This window comes from Rutidosis leptorrhynchoides, chromosome 1 (genome assembly GCF_046630445.1).
Source record: "Rutidosis leptorrhynchoides isolate AG116_Rl617_1_P2 chromosome 1, CSIRO_AGI_Rlap_v1, whole genome shotgun sequence".
NCBI lineage: Eukaryota > Viridiplantae > Streptophyta > Magnoliopsida > Asterales > Asteraceae > Rutidosis > Rutidosis leptorrhynchoides.
The window spans coordinates 100,943,167-100,960,397 of NC_092333.1; the positions used below are offsets into that span (position 1 = coordinate 100,943,167).

The window sequence follows — 17,231 nt, forward strand, 5'->3', positions numbered from 1 at the left end:
ACCAACCTTCATATATAGTTCCTAGTAGTGAGAGAGTAGGGGGTCCACCATTGGCCATGAAAGGAACAGGTGAACTACAATTTGTGGCTGTTTGATGATTGATGAGATGAAAAGGAATGATGCCTGTCACACAGACACAAACAACTTATAAGAGTTACATATCAAGTCTCAAAATAAATATGGCGGATTTTTCATTTTATACCCTTGTACATTTATAAAAGTTCAAGTCCAACCATTTGTATTTTAAAAAGGGAAGTGATATGTACACAACCCAAAATTATTATGTACACAATCATCATGCTTTACAGTGCTGTACAGTACAGCACTGTAAAATATGATGGTTGTGTACATAACAATTTTAGGTTGTGTACATATCATTACCCTTTAAAAAATAGGACATTGGAAATAATAGATAAATGTAGCAAAATAAACTAGGTATAACCATTAAAAATTATAGAAATGCTTCACAAGATAATTCAATTGGTCTTTTAGTGATAAATGTGCAAAAAGGGATATAAATAAATTTTTTTTACAATAATCATCTTTGATTGTTAATGTGTATATATATATATATATATATATATATATATATATATATATATATATATATATATATATATATATATATATATATATATATATATATACATGGGCAGGATCAATGGGAAGTAACCAATCGGGGGAAGTGGGGGGAAGCAATTTTTTTGTTTTTGTTTCGTTTTTTTGGAATTTTTTTTTTCCGGCATCAAGATCACACGAAAATATGAACATTTAGAAGAGACACTTCGTGATGAATGTTATTATTTAGGCGGGAAAACGATCGACAAAAATAACATTCAAGATAATATTGTTCGTGAAGAATATGAACGTTTTTTTTTTCTTCATGTTTTGTGAAGTAAAATTTAGCTCGATTTAGGGTTTAGGGTTTGGTGTTTTGGGTTTATTTCATAAACCCAAAACACCAAACCCTAAACCCTAAACCCTAAACTCTAAACCGTTCGTGTTAAAAACTCAATCTAAATCCTAAATCTAAACCCTAAACCCTAAATTTCTAAACCCTAATATCTAAACCTCGTAAACCCTAATATCTAAACCCCAATAGCTAAAACATTAATATACGCTCGAAAAATACGATAATTGTTATATATTACTTCTTCGAGCGTTTTCCCGCCAAAATAAAAACATTTATCACAAAGTGTCTCTACTAAATGTTCATATTTTCATCCCATCTATAATGTTCGTGAACAAAGTTTTTTCAAAAAACGAAGAAAAAAAAAGTTTTTGCTTCCCCTCGCTTCTCCCCGATTGGTTACTTCCCTCTTGATCCTACCACTATATATATATATATATATATATATATATATATATATATATATATATATATATATATATATAGGGGCAGGATCAATGGGGAAGTAACCAATCGGGGGGAAGCGGGGGGAAGCAAAAATTTTTTTTTTTTTTTTTTTGCTTTTTTTGGAATTTTTTTTTTCCGGCATCAAGATCACACGAAAATATGAACATTTAGAAGAGACACTTCGTGATGAATGTTATTATTTAGGCGGAAAAACGATCGACAAAAATAACATTCGAGATAATATTGTTCGTGAAGAATATGAACGTCTTTTTTCATGTTTTGTGAAGTAAAATTTAGCCCGATTTAGAGTTTAGGATTTAGGGTTTAGGGTTTGGTGTTTGGTGTTTTGGGTTTATTCCATAAATCCAAAACACCAAACCATAAACCCTAAACCCTAAACTCTAAACCGTTCGTGTTAAAAACTCAATCTAAATCCTAAATCTAAACCCTAAATCTAAACTCTAAACCCTAAATTTCTAAACCCTAATATCTAAACCCTATAAACCCTAATATCTAAACCCTAATATCTAAACCCCAATAGCTAAAACCTCAACATATGCTCGAAAAACACGATAATTGTTATATATTACTTCTTCGAGCGTTTTCCCGCCAAAATAAAAACATTTATCACAAAGTGTCTCTACTAAATGTTCATATTTTCATCTCATCTATAATATTCGTGAACAAAGTTTTTACAAAAAACGAAGAAAAAAAAAAGTTTTTGCTTCCCCCCGCTTCCCCCCGAATGGTTACTTCCCTCTTGATCCTATATATATATATATATATATATATATATATATATATATATATATATATATATATATATATATATATATATATATATATATATATATATATATATATATATATATATGAAGGATTCAACTTTAAACAACTTTTTTGAAATAAGCGGATAACAATTTTTAGACACACATCTTGAACTCGTTAACATACATTTAGTTATAAAGGAGAGTCGGAAACCCGCCTACAGCTCCGCCCCTACTTACAAGTCCATGATCTACTCTAAACTTGTCACAAACTCTATACTCATTTTTTTTTTCTCGTATGATCTCTTATTATACTTTCATCCATTATTTTCTTTTGTAAATATCAAGGATGTACTCTTGATTATTATTCTAATATCTTATCACATTATATTTTAAAATAGCCTGTTGAATTTGGTGAATAACTCGACAGATATGGTAAAGAGACAGATATTATATAATTTTTGTATCTTATTTAATTTCGGTTTATCATAGTAAATGCTTATTACTCCGTATTAGGTATACAAACAAGATCCGGTATTGAAAGGTATGTGATCTCCAAAATATCTTAAGTAGTTCTAAATTCTTTCCAAAACGATAACAAAAGGATATTATAATCAGTTTATGAGATATACAACTCTCCGTTTATGGTAATTTAGTTAGGTCGTCGATGTTCTCTATGCACAAAAAAAACATTTGTAGCATTAAGGTAGTGTAAATGAACAACAATATAACAATAGGGGTCAAAACTGCCAACTGAATAAACAATCTATTTTACTTCTGTAAATGCACTCTTAGGCTGTATTCTCGATACTTATTTAGGATGGAAAGGAGATTAATGGATTAAAATATAACACCGATTCTCGAGTTTTAAATTTTAGCGGAAATGAGAGGAGAGGAGATGATTATGAAGGATAGTACCTTTAGATTTTGTCACCAAAACTCTCCGCACATATTTGGGCGGATTGGGAAGGATAGTAAAACACTCTCATCCCCTTTCTTCTTCACTATTTTCCGCTAAAAGAAAAACTCGAGAATACAACCTTACTCCATTGTTACTGTCACTTCTTTGTCATCATTAAGTGTATACGTGTCTTTGTAAGTTTTTGATACCGCGCTTCCCACTTCGGATTAACATTTACAACCTCTTAATTTTCTTCCCAATTTTTTTTTTTTAATTTATTTCTCTTCGGAAATACAAATTAAAATTTAATAGATGCCAAAATCGAATTCAATTATAAAGTGATTCAAATCCTAACACGTCTTATTGACAAAAATTAACAATCATTCTAAAACTAACTATTACATAACCTTTTTAAAAGGCAATAAACTTTTATTCGTAACTTGGAAAGTCAAGTATATTAAAGCTACAATCTAACCATCCAATATAACATCAAAGCAAGAACTCACTTGGAAAGTCAAGCTGGATGTCTAGGGGCAACAGTGCCGAATCAGCCACAAAGCCACCCATATCCACCCATTTAGTCCATTAGCAATGAAATTTATTGGACTATTAGACTAGCCCTAAACCAAGCCCACACTTGGTCCAAAAATAATTTGCAAAAACTCGAGAAAGAAGCTGCAGTATATGGAAAGGATAAAAATAAAAAATACAGAAAAACATAGCAGGGGAGCAGCATTCATAGCAGCAGCAGCACAAGCACCTAAGTATGCATTTAGCCAATGCCACTTCTATCCGTATTGTAGCGGAAAGAGGAAGAAGGGGAAGAGAACCAATCAGTCCAATCAATCTTACCGTTCTTCACCCTGTTTGAGATCCAATCGAAACTTTTTAGTTGGATTTCGCTTGTTAACACAGCAGCACCTTTCTTTGAATTATTAAACACGATTGCGTTACGATTTTGCCATATGAGGTAGCAGTGTAGCACGCAGTCCAGACTACTGCCTGCCATATATTTTTGGTGCAAGGAGATGAGAAGGTTAAACACGAACCTGAAATGAGTTGTTCCAAGGACAGGTTGTATGGCATAGCTCCTTCCCACCAATTAAAAACCCGACTCTAAACATCCATAGCAAACTTGCATGAGAAAATAGCATGGTCCACATATTCCAAGTCATCATCACACATGGGACAATGCACAGAGTGTATAGAGTGTATAGAGTGTAGATCAATGCCCCTTTTGTCAAGCTTGGTGCGTACCAGAATTCTTTTTCGATTGACACGCCAAATGAAAATAAAAATTTTAAGGGGAAGCAGTTTATTTAACCGAGTTTCAGATGCCACAATAGAAGTTGACATTCCACATTGATCAATGATATGTGTAAGTTCCTGAACCGAGAAACCACCATGTGAAGACAGATCCCAACTCCAATCATCTTCGGCCCTGTTACTACACACAAAGCTAGCCAACTCGTTTGTGAGATTGGTGAGGTTCCCGTGAAACCTACCAGAGGAATCTCGGGACCAACACCAATAATTCAAACTTACATTATTAACGCATCTAACATGGTCATAAACGGTGGCGTTTTTGTTTATATCAAGACGAAAAAGACTATTATATTTTTAACTAAGATTAGTGTTGTTTAGCCATTTTTCATTCCAAAAGCTAGTCAATTTACCATCCGAGACACGTTTTTAAAAAGATGATGAAAAAGGTATGTTCAGACTATCCAAATGCCTACCATTTTTAAAAATTGTGGACCAAGTGGACGTTGAGAATTTTGCATTTATTAACGAGTTAGAATTTAGTCTTCCATCAAAACCGTATATACTTTTTATAATTTTGACACATAAAGATTTTTGTTCAATTTTAAACCTCCACTACTATTTTTCGAGTAGTGTCCGGTTTTTATTAAAAAGTAATCCAATATTAAGCCCGCCCAACTCATATGATAATAAAGTCGTATCCCATTTTATTCAAGACATTTTGGATGAGTCACCTGGTCTGATTGTAGCTAACGAAATTCAGGTAACAAGCTTCCTTTGGGTGTCGTCACGATGCAAGAAGATCAGTCTGGACTGAAACCAGTGGTTTGTTAACCCACTTGGATTCGAGGATCATGGTTAACCTGATCAAAATTCCTATGTTCGCATAAATTTTGTGTCTCTCTTACTTTGTGTTGTACAGTGTAGTAGGGTTGTTTCTAGCATTACATGAACTCTATGCATGCTCTTCTCTTATATCCTCCTGTTTTTCTCAGTATATAATATTTTTGCCTTCAAAAAAAAAAAAAAAAAAAAATCTACGGCGTAGACCCTCAAGATTATTGACAACCATCGAGGGTGCTTTAAATAAGGAGAAGTAATAAAGAGAGATGGAACTTAAAATCGATTTGATAAGTGTGAGCCTTCCTATGAATGAGACGGTATTTGCTTTCCAATCCGCGAGTCTTTTGTCGAACTTGGAGAGAACCGGACCCCAATCTTTAACTTTATTCATATTCGCCCTAATTGGCAGCCCAAGGTATGTTATGGGGAGGGAACCTGCTGAATAACCAAGCCAGGAAGCCAAGTTGTTAGTTTCAATTTTTGAGACCCCCACCCCATATACACAGCTTTTGTTGAAGTTTACTTTTAGCCCGGATGTGTCTTCAAAACACTTCAGAATTTTCATTAGATTTTTTGCATTATGTTTGCTCCATTCCCCGAAAAACAAGGTATCGTCCGCATATTGTATATGGGTTAAATGGACGTTATCTTTCCCGATGCAAATTCCGGAGAAAAGGTTTTTGGTAGCCGCCTACTTGGTTAGGTAATTTAATCCCTCCGCAACAATTATGAAGAAATAAGTAGAGATCCATTGATGAGAATCGATATGGAAGCCGAAGTTAAACACGCTTTTATCCATTTTATCCATCTATGACCAAATCTCATCAGTTGCATTATTTCGACAAGATAATCCCAATTAATACAGTCGAAAGCCTTCTCAAAATCGACTTTGAAAAAAAAACATTTTTTCTTGTTTGCTTTCATGTCACTTAGAGCTTCATTGGCAACCATGATGCCGTCAAGTATATATCGATTTTTTATGAAGGCGCTTTGCTCGAAACCAATAACCGAGAAGATAACTTTACGTAACCGTATTGATAACACCTTAGAGAGAATTTTATAATAACTCCCTATTAGACTTATTGGGCTATATTCCGAAAAGTTTTGAGGGTCGTTATTTTTTAGTATTAGAGCAACGAACGACGCATTACACCCATTGTTTATGACACCAGTTTCCCAATATTTGTTGAAAGCAAGAATTAATTCGGGTTTAACAGTGTCCCAGAAAGTGTTGAAAATTTTCATATTGAAACCATCGGGCCAGGTGATTTTGCGCCACCACATTCGTTGATAGCGGAGAGAATTTCAATTTCCGAAAATGGTTCCTCGAGCATTGATGCATCTGTTGCCGAAAGAACATTTTCTAGCCTACCTCCAAATGAAAAACGACGGGAAGATGATGAGTTAAACCTTGCCCTAAAGTGATTGTAAGCCTCATTCTTAATTGTCTCAGGACCCTCAGACCATATACCATTTATATTGATATCACGGATATTGTTTTTATTTTGTCGCCTCTTAATAATTGAGTGAAAGAATTTACTATTCTCGTCACCTCAGCCCATTTTATTCTAGATTTTTGTGTAAGAATTTCAACCTTTTCTTTGTCTTTTTGAAGCCACTTTTTCCTCGAGTTTAACCATGATTCAATTTCAGTTTCGTTGAGATCTCTTGTACCAATGGTATTTTCCCATTTATCAACTTTTTGATGATCACTTATTTTCGAGTTTAATTTGTTGAAGTTTGGATTGCCGTTTGATTTAAGAGCTTCCTTGACATTTTTTAATTTATCTCTGAAACACGTGCGTTTCTTGTTTTCCTGTTCTTCCATGCTTCGACCACTACTTTTTGCTATCTTCACTTTCAACCAACCATCAAAAATGCGAATAGGTTTTGGACCTTCTAGTCTTAATTAATTTAATTCTATTTAGGTTTAGAGTTGCACACTCAGCAACCTTCGAGTATTTCTTATTCAATGTTTGTGATCGATTCGAGTCTGTATGTCCGGGCCAATATGAACTGAAATAGCTTAGTGTATCTTTGGGCTAGGCTATTTGCTTGGTCCTTGTTTAATAAAATTTTGCTTTTCGAAAAAAAAAAAAAAAAAAAAAACTTATTATAATTAATATAGCAGTACTATTATAGCGCTACTGAAATAAAAAAAAAATTAGAAATGTTGCTCTCATCTGTTGTTATTATCTTTTATTATCTTACTGGGTTGGAAGACTAAGCTGTTGCACATGTTATATAGTAGTATTTCGTTCTACATGATCTATGATCTAGTGAGTAAAGTGATCCACTGAAATTCATACATGAATTATACATACATGAATTATTGTATATTTTATATAACTAATAAATAAAATATAATATTGTTCAATAGTCTGGTCCGGTTTAACCGATCGGTTGCCTTATAAATCTGTAAACCAGATCAAGTTTCGCAGTTTGGTGATTTTCAAATTGGTGATTTTCAAACCAACGATCGGATCGCTAATATCCAAAACTTGATCAAACCAACTAAATCGATACGATACGGTCGGTTTTCGTGATTTGACGGTTTTTAAAACAGCCTACTCACAACAATCATAACTAAAAGCTTGACACAGCAAGAATTAAATGGTATGTGAAGTTTAACATAAACTCACTTATTTATTATAATTATAATTATAATTTATATTATAATTATAATATTTATAATAACAATGAATTATATAATATACCTTCTCTTATAATAACATCATACAAATTGAAACTAAAAACAATCCAACCGCACCACTCGAAGCGATCTTACCGGCTCCATTTCCACCAGGAGTACTGCCTGCAACGTACATACAAAGCATGTACAGATGTACTATCAGCTGTTCAGAACAGATAGATAAAAAGTTCGACTATCTATTTTATGAATTACTGAATTTCAAAATAGGCCACGAAAGACACATGGGGTACTTGTTTATTAATATAACTAAACTTTCTTGAACCAAACATATGGGAAAAAGCATGTTTCAGGCATCTTCTTAACCTATATAACATGTAAAGATTCATGTGTTTGTTCTACACCACCATATGATATCGTCTCCACCGGATTATTATTCCATATGAATAATTTTTTATACTTTCAAATATATAAATGAATTTGATACCATTAGTTAAATTGTTATATTCACCATCATTTTTAATACATCCACCATAACTGTACATTAACAGTTTGTATCAAACACCACCCTTAGTTATATATCAATATCATGTTAAAATGAACTAAATTTCAAATAAGTATTGGATATGTTTTACAAAACTAGCTTGGTGGCTTTTAGTTTTTAGCTCATAGCTGGTAGATTTTAGCTGATAGCTGGTAGCTTTTAGCTTTTCAAATATATTTTAGTGTTTGACAAAGTAGCTGAATCTGTTAAATAAAGAGTAAAATGACAAAAATCTAGAAACTAAAAGCTAAATGCTAGTTCAAGTAGCTTTTAGCTTTTTCCCACTGTCTAAAAACTTTAAGCTCCTCTAACCAAACGGAGCTTTTTATTAAATATGAGCTTTTTCATAAAAGCTAAAAGCTCCAATAAGTTCGTCGCCAAACATAGTCATTATCTTAAACTTAAATAATTACTCTCCATATACCATACTAATTCTCTTTTATGAAATTTTCTTTGATGTCATGATAGAAAGATATAATCGTCAATTTTGTTGCATCAAATGATTAAAAGTAATTAATGAGGGTGCAATACAAAGTGTAATGATTTTTAAAAGTTGCAATGAAACATACAAAAATAATAAAGTGTACAATTAAAATGAGACGAAGAATAACCTTATAACAGTGGGCGTTCGATCTAATTACTCATTTACTAACTTATCTCCAAAGCATTGGTCCCAACAGAAATTGGAACACAATAACAAAAAATACAGGATCCAAATTTTCTAAAACTATTTATAATGGTGATTATGACGTAGTAAAGTTGTGGGGACTTTTGAAGTTGTTTGTATGGAACGTGACAAGGTTGGGTGAAAATGAAGAGCAATGGTGAAGGTTGTGAAAGAGAATTGTAAAAAAGTTGTAATTAACGTGACAAAATATAATTGATAGTTGTATGAACTAAAGAAAAAGATATTACGATATTTTCGAATGCCGCAGATATTGCTCGTTAATATTTGCACGAAGCCCAAAATATAGCCGAGAACACACGGCATTGTAGTTTGAACACTTAACAAATGCCCGTAAGACTATCTACTATGGGCCGGTAGCAGGCAACCAAAAACCCCTGAGACTTCCTAATGTCCCTGTTAAGGGATGAAAAGTATGGCTGTGCAGGATAAGAAACCAAACGTGATAACTTCACGTGAAATAATTTTATTCAATATTTAGAAGACAAAAAACTGCCTTTCAAAAAGTAAATGCAGAAACATAAATACTAGGAATAGATAAGTTCAAATAGGAAACAAAATATCAATCAAATTGAAAACATAAAAAGTCTTCTCCTTTTGCTTGCTGGAAAAGTCAGGCTATCCACAGCCCATTTGATCATTCATAAGCCCATAATATTTTAAGTAATCATGTAGGCCCAATGCCTTGGCCCTTCGCTGATACACTTTAGCCCACCTATTAGTCGTATCTGCATCATTCCCTCCCCCTTGGGGAAGACTCGTCCTCGAGTCGAGTTCATCTTCATTCATATCAACATACGGTGAGAGATCAGCTACATTAAAAGTCACAGACACATTATAATGACCCGATAACTCAAATCTTATAAGCGTTATCATTAATACGTTCCAAAACCCGAAAAGGCCCATCCGCTCTTGGTTTTAATTTACCAAAACGCCCAGCTGGAAAACGCTCTTTGCGAAGATGTATCCACACAAGATCGCCTTCTTTGAACACTATATGCTTACGATGAGTATCCACACGCCTTTTATAGGAATCATTTTGTCGAGTAATACGTCCACGAACCTGCTCATGTAAGTTCTGCATATATTCAGCCTCCTCTAACCCCTCATCATCAGGTTGTTCACGCATGGGTTTGGGACAGAAATCAAGGGGAGTCGAAGGATTAAAGACATACACAATTTCAAATGGAGTCTTACCCGTGGAGCGATTAACTGACCGGTTATAGGCAAACTCGGCATGCGGCAATATAACATCCCATTGTTTCGGATGATCTCCTACGAGACTCCGTAAAAGATTACCTAAACTTCTGTTAACGACCTCAGTTTGACCGTCCGTTTGCGGATGATGAGAGCTACTAAACTGCAACTTGGACCCAACACGAGCCCATAACGTGCGCCAAAAATGACTAACGAACTTGACATCTCGATCAGAAGTTAATGTCTTAGGAATACCATGCAACCGAACTACCTCCGCAAAATAAAGACGGGCCACTTGACTTGCGTCGAATGTCTTCACGCAAGGAATGAAATGTGCCATCTTAGAAAACCTATCAACAACCACCATGACCGAATCTTTTTGCCTTTAAGTACGTGGTAAACCAAGCACGAAATCTAGGCTAACATCTTCCCACGGTCGAACGGGTACGGGCAATGGCATATACAATCCAACATTACTACCATGTGTTTTAGCAATATGACAAATTCGACACCTTGCCACGACCCGATTAACATCGCGCTCCATGTGTGGCCAATAAAATTTATTCTTGATTAGCAAAAGTGTCTTGTTCATACCAAAATGCCTCGCAAGATCACCCGAATGGCCCTCGGATATAACCGCTTCCCTTGAACCCGTGCGTACACAAAGTCGCGCACCCCTGAACAAAAACCCATCATGAATATAGAACAACTGATCAGTACCTGTCTTGCATCTATTCCACACATCTTTAAAGTCTCTATCATGTTCGTACATAGATTTCCAAGCATCAAATCCACACTTTTGGACACGCATATTGGAGAGAAAAGAAAAACGTCTACTAAGTGCATCAGCCACCTGATTCTGCGAACCAGCCTTGTGCCGAATAACAAATGTATAGGCTTGTAAAGCCTCAACCCACTTCGCATGTCTAGCATTCAACTTATGTTGCCCCTGGATATACTTTAAGGATTCATAGTCAGAATAAAGCACAAACTCGGAAGGCAGTAGATAATGCCTCCATGCCTCCAAACAACGCACAATAGCATAAAACTCCCGATCATAGGTTGAATATTTACGTCGAACATCATTTAATTTTTCACTGTAAAATGCAACAGGACGTTTGTTTTGGCTTAAGACACCGCCAATCCCAACCCCTGAAGCATCACATTCAACGTAAAATACATCCGAGAAATTGGGGAAGGCAAGCACAGGTGCTTGAGTGACTTTCGTTTTCAGCTCATTGAAAGCCTTGGTTGCCTCATCATTCCAAGAAAATTTTCCACCCTTCATACATTCAGTAACAGGCGCAATTATAGTACTAAAATTTTTAATGAAACGACGGTAAAAAGAAGCTAACCCATGAAAACTACGGATATCGTGAAGTGTCATTTTCTTACAACGGAGGTGACGTTTCTTGAGTATGTGGTGGGAAGTGGCCAATTTAAAATTGCTTCGATCTTAGCTACATCCATCCGTATTCCTCGTCCAGACACCACATACCCAAAAAACGTCACCTCCGTTGTAAGAAAATGACACTTCTTACGATTTGCATACAACTTTTGGTCCCTCAATGTAGTGAAAACCTGATGAAGGTGATCCAAATGTTGTTCAACGGATGTGCTATAGATTAGGATATCATCGAAGTAGACGACAACAAACCGCCCAATGAATGGTTTAAACACTTGATTCATCAATCTCATAAACGTACTTGGTGCGTTAGATAATCCAAAAGGCATGACCATCCACTCATATAATCCGTCCCGTGTTTTAAAATCCGTTTTCCATTCGTCACCGGGCCGCATCCGAATCTGATGATACCCGCTTCGTAAATCAATTTTTGAAAACACTGTAGCCCCATGAAGCTGATCAAGTAAATCGTCGAACCTCGGAATGGGGAAACGATACTTAATAGTAATCTTATTAACTGCCCGGCTATCGATACACATCCGATACGTCCCTCCTTGTTTCGGAACTAACAAGGCAGGAACCGCGCAAGGACTCATACTCTCTCGGATTAATCCCTTCTCCAACAATTCAGTAACCTGTTTTTGTAGTTCTTCAAACTCGGCAGGGTTCATTCGATACGCCGGTTTGTTTGGTATTGATGACCCGGGAATTAAATCGATGCAATGTTGCACATCACGTATCATAGGTAGACCTGAAGGAATTTCACTTGGCATTACATCAGCGAACTCATGCAGTAGGGGCTGAACCTGATTCGGCACTTCTTGAACAGTGTCATTAACTTCTTGAATTACCAATGCGAACACGAGAGGTGCTAGTTTGGCTGATTGTTCAAATTCAGTTCGATCGATTATTAAAGTACTATCTTGTTGTTGCCGCATATCCAATGGAGCTAAAGTGATTTGTATACCATCCTTATAAAAAGTATAGGTATTCTTGAACCCATCATGCTTAGCCTTTCTATCAAATTGCCATGGTCGACCGAGTAGTAGGTGACACGCGTCCATCGGAATGACTTCGCACCAAACCTCATCTTTGTACTTTTTCCCAATAGAAAATTGCACTAAACACCTCTTGGTAACCTTGATATAGTTACCTTTCTTTAACCAAGTCAATTGGTATGGCTCGGGGTGGTCAACAGCTTTCAATCCCAACTTTTCGACCATCTCATTCGACACCACATTCTCGCAACTCCCGCCATCAATAATCATATTACAGACCTTCCCTTTTGCGGTTACCCTTGTGTGAAAAATATTATTTCTCAACCATCCGAACTCATCATCTGATGTCACAGCAGCAGCTTTCAAAGCTCGACGAATGACAAGGGATTCCCCTTTATCTGGAAAAACTAGCTCCTCTTCAGCCTCATAAGAGTTCTCAGGCGGCTCAAACTCCCCTTCGGTATCGTAAATAGGTTCTTCCTTTTCGTCCATTAGAGTGATAGTACGTTGGTTTGGGCAATCTCGAGAATAATGGCCCATCCCGTTACACGTAAAACAACGAGGAGCACGGATATTGTTGCGGTTAGGAGCTGCACTAGAAGAAGCTTGTTCCTTTTTTCCTTTATCTACCACAGAAGGATTGGTGGGTATCACAGGAGGAACTCGATTAAACGGAATTCGGTTCTTGCCCTTGCGTTGTTGCTTCTCCACCTTCAAAGCTAATTTGCACACATCATTATAAGACCAATAGGGTTGTAAAGTAACTACGTTTGCAATTTCTGGATTTAAAGCTCCCAGAAATCTAGCGATTACCTGTTCTTCTTCCTCGTTTGAGTTACACCGAATACGCAACTTATCAAATTCTCTAATCAACTCTTCAACACTTAAAGATCTTTGTTGCAACGAGTGATATTCCAAGAAAGCTTCTTGGCGATAGTTTTGTGGAAGAAACTTACCCTTTAACAGTTTCTTCATCTTGTCCCAAGTTGCGACTTTTGATTTACCTGCTACTGCTCGATTCTTTTGCACATGATCCCACCATAGTGAGGCATGTTTCCTTAATTTTATCGCGACTAACTTGACCTTCAAGTGCTCGGGAACGTCACGCAAATCAAAGATGCGTTCAACGGTACTTAGCCAGTCAAGAAAATCATCCGGTTGCAAGACTTCCGAAAATTCAGGAATCTCAATTTTTACTCCCAAGTTCCGTAGGGGATCATCACGATTACCCCTTTGGAATCCCCTCGGTGCATCGGCGAAAGGATTTTCCCACTGATCTTCTGTATGTTCCGAATCATAGTAGTCATCTAGATTTCGGTTCAACTCTAGATCTGCGATTCTTTGCTGCAAACGAGCAATCTCAGCATCACGAGGGTTAACTCGACGGTCACCTCTACGATGCATTCTTTCGGTTCGAAACCTAGCGCTCTGGATACCAAATAATGTCCCTGTTAAGGGATGAAAAGTATGGCTGCGCAGGATAAGAAACCAAACGTGATAACTTCACGTGAAATAATTTTATTCAATATTTAGAAGACAAAAAACTGCCTTTCAAAAAGTAAATGCAGAAAGATAAATACTAGGAATAGATAAGTTCAAATAGGAAACAAAATATCAATCAAATTGAAAACATAAAAAGTCTTCTCCTTTTGCTTGCTGGAAAAGTCAGGCTATCCACAGCCCATTTGATCATTCATAAGCCCATAATATTTTAAGTAATCATGTAGGCCCAATGCCTTGGCCCTTCGCTGATACACTTTAGCCCACCTATTAGTCGTATCTGCATCACTTCCCTTATAGGATGTTTTTAGCCAAAAAAAATTGAAGTGTTCGAGCAACTTTGGACGAAAATAAACAAGGGTATTTCATTATTATTTTTTGTCATTTTTCTACCTTTTTCACCGACTTTTCGACCAATTTATAATCTTATATTGACACATCACTCGCAACCTCTCCCACAACATTTTCAGTTAGGGTGATGATCCGTACACATCTAATTTTTAGCTATACACGACCAAATATGCATTATAATGTTGTACAATACAACACTTCCAAGTATGTTTGATTGTGTATAACTAAAAATTGATGGTGTACGGATCATCCGCCTATGACGGATGACTTTTTTCCTCTTCTCTGAAATCGTAATTTTTTCTGATAGGAACAGGCTAAACAAAAAGAAAAGGGGCTGTTTTTCATCTTATAGTCATACCCTCTCATCCCACAACATTACTAAGTCACAGTCAAACCAACTAAAAAACCATGATAAATGCTTTCCAAAGTCGCCATACTCAGAGGGCAGAGGGCAGGGTTATCTCACGATGGCTGGGAAAGGTCAAAGTAAATAATTTATATACGTTTTTTTTTTTTTTTTTTTTTTTTTTTTGAACGGCAAATTTTATACGTTGAACACGTAAAGTCAATAACTTATATGTCTAACCATACATTGTTTGGCACATTCATTTACTCACTTTCTAGAATGTAGGTAAGGCTGAAGATATTTTCAACATCAAAAATCATAAATCCACCACAATGGTATATAATGGACTTGTACTGTACAACTCTATAATGCATTGTTACGATGAATTTATCATTTTTGATGTTAGAAATATCAATGCCCGGTAAACCCAAAAAGGATTAAAATTTAAAAGGAGCTTTGCAATATATCAAAATTTAAGTGTTACTGGTGATTATTATTATATTATATCTGCAATAATGTAAAACCAAATAAATGAAAATTTGAGATAATGAAAATACCTGGTGGTGGTGGAGGTTGCTGTGTGGTAGATCCAGCTGGAGCTTGAGCTGCATCAACAAATAATTCACACATAATAGGAATTAATTTAATAATAAATTAATTACACGATCCATTAATAAAATAAATAATATTTATAAATAATAAATAAAATAAAACTAACCATTTTTACAGGCGCTAACGTCAGATGAAATACCGCACAATTTAGGAAGACGAAGAGCTTGTTCGACATTAATTCCAAGTCCCGACAAAAATGAAGGATTCTCGTACAAGTTGCACAAACATTGTAAATCGGTAGCCACGGCTTGTTTGATTGGATCACAGCAGGTGTTTGGTGGTTTTGTGGTGGCGTTAAGGTACTGGGCACACGGAACTAGCTTCGATGCACATGTCTGAGCTTGCGCTTCTGCCGTCGATACCGCTACGGCCATCAACAGCAGCACAATAAGGGCCGTGATCTGTGATGAAGACGAAGTTACCATTTTTTGGTTGTTTTATTTTTTTTAGGTTTTGATTTGTGAATTGTGAATAATTGAAAAAGCAGGTGTGGTGGGTTGCTGTTTATAAAGGAGGGTTACTGGGTGATTGATATTTTCAAACATGCGATAAATCACACACATTTGTTATTACTTTCCAGTTATACTCTCTAATAATTTAGATTGAAAAATTTATATAACATATCATTAAGAGTAGTTTAGTAAATTTGTATGGATCCATCAAAAACAAGTTTGGAAATATCAATTCCCAGGGTTATTAGACCGCTCTTAATCATCATGACGTTACGTCATAGAATTACGGAGTGTCACATCAATGCTACATGAGCATCTTCTTCTTATTACTAACCAACCACTAAATACTAACAACTATGACGTATTCATCACACACTTTCTCAGACCCACTAAATTGATTAATTATTTACGGGTACAAGTTTAAAAGCATTATGTACAACAAAAAATTGCTTTGCTTCCGTGATCGAATTTGCTGTGCAACGACATTTTGGAGTACGGGTCTTCAACGACGGACCAAGGACTATTTGCTAGTAGTGGATTCCTTGAAGGGCGGAGGTGAAGGACGGTAGAAACACGAAACCGTTAGACCACCTTTAACAAGGCGTGTTGGGGGTGTGTGTTGGCCAACACGCCACTGAACACGCCATAACAAGGCGTGTTGGTGTGTGTGTTGGTCCAAGTGCATCAAGTGAGCACGGGAGATGTTGAACATGTGCTGCATTTATTATTATTTTTTAATTAGTTTTTATCCCCCTTTTTACCCAACTTCCAATCAGATTTTAACACATCACCCAACACGCCACTTAACACTCCACCCCATTACACACCGGTATGTCAGCACGCTCATCAAGCCGCCCACCCCACCCAGCAACACGCCCATCATCCCCTTCAGGGATAAAGATGGTCTTACTAGTGGTCTTAATAGGTCACATATTTCCGCTGGCAGCCTGACACCGTTATGTTTTTTCTTTTTTATAAAAAAACAATCTATCTATATTTTTTTTAAAGATCAACTTTTATTAAAGCAAAAGAAAAATGAATACACAGCGGAAACTCAAAGGAGCTCCTATACAAAATCACAAGCCTATATAAGCACGAACACAAAACTACACAACTCGAGCCTATCAATTACAAGTGTAAAAAAAGGGAAAAAACTAGGAAATGAACTCGACAATAATTAAATAATCGAATTGGGAAAAAACTCGTTATCACAACTATTTCTCCAATTGGTTAGTGAACTTGAAACCAAGCCGAGAAAAATAGACGATACAGTGTTGAGAACTCAACGGCAAAGTATACGGCTATCATCTCGTTTAATCACCAAAAGGGGAAACCATTGAGATAATGAGTGAAAAACCCA

The 17,231-nt window shown here is 36.0% G+C and overlaps 1 protein-coding gene across 1 annotated transcript; it reads right to left on the minus strand.

Annotated features, from left to right (window-relative positions):
* Positions 1–7,815: 7,815 nt before the first annotated feature.
* On the minus strand, positions 7,816–15,876 carry LOC139863580 (non-specific lipid transfer protein GPI-anchored 7-like). The gene is made up of 3 exons (XM_071852202.1): positions 15,526–15,876; positions 15,365–15,412; positions 7,816–7,946 (listed from the first exon to the last, which is right to left on the minus strand). Exons 1-3 carry the CDS (start codon positions 15,842–15,844, stop codon positions 7,855–7,857), a joined length of 459 nt encoding a protein of 152 aa, XP_071708303.1. The 5' UTR covers positions 15,845–15,876; the 3' UTR covers positions 7,816–7,854.
* Positions 15,877–17,231: the final 1,355 nt, after the last annotated feature.

Bases quoted from the DNA above. Each gene is read 5' to 3' on its own strand.
- LOC139863580 (XM_071852202.1), bottom strand. From the start codon at position 15,844: ATGGTAACTTCGTCTTCATCACAGATCACGGCCCTTATTGTGCTGCTG. The intron at 15,413-15,525 runs GTTAGTTTTATT...TTGTTGATGCAG, and splicing joins CGTTAGCGCCTGTAAAAATG to CTCAAGCTCCAGCTGGATCT. The intron at 7,947-15,364 runs GTATTTTCATTA...TGTACGTTGCAG, and splicing joins GCAACCTCCACCACCACCAG to GCAGTACTCCTGGTGGAAAT.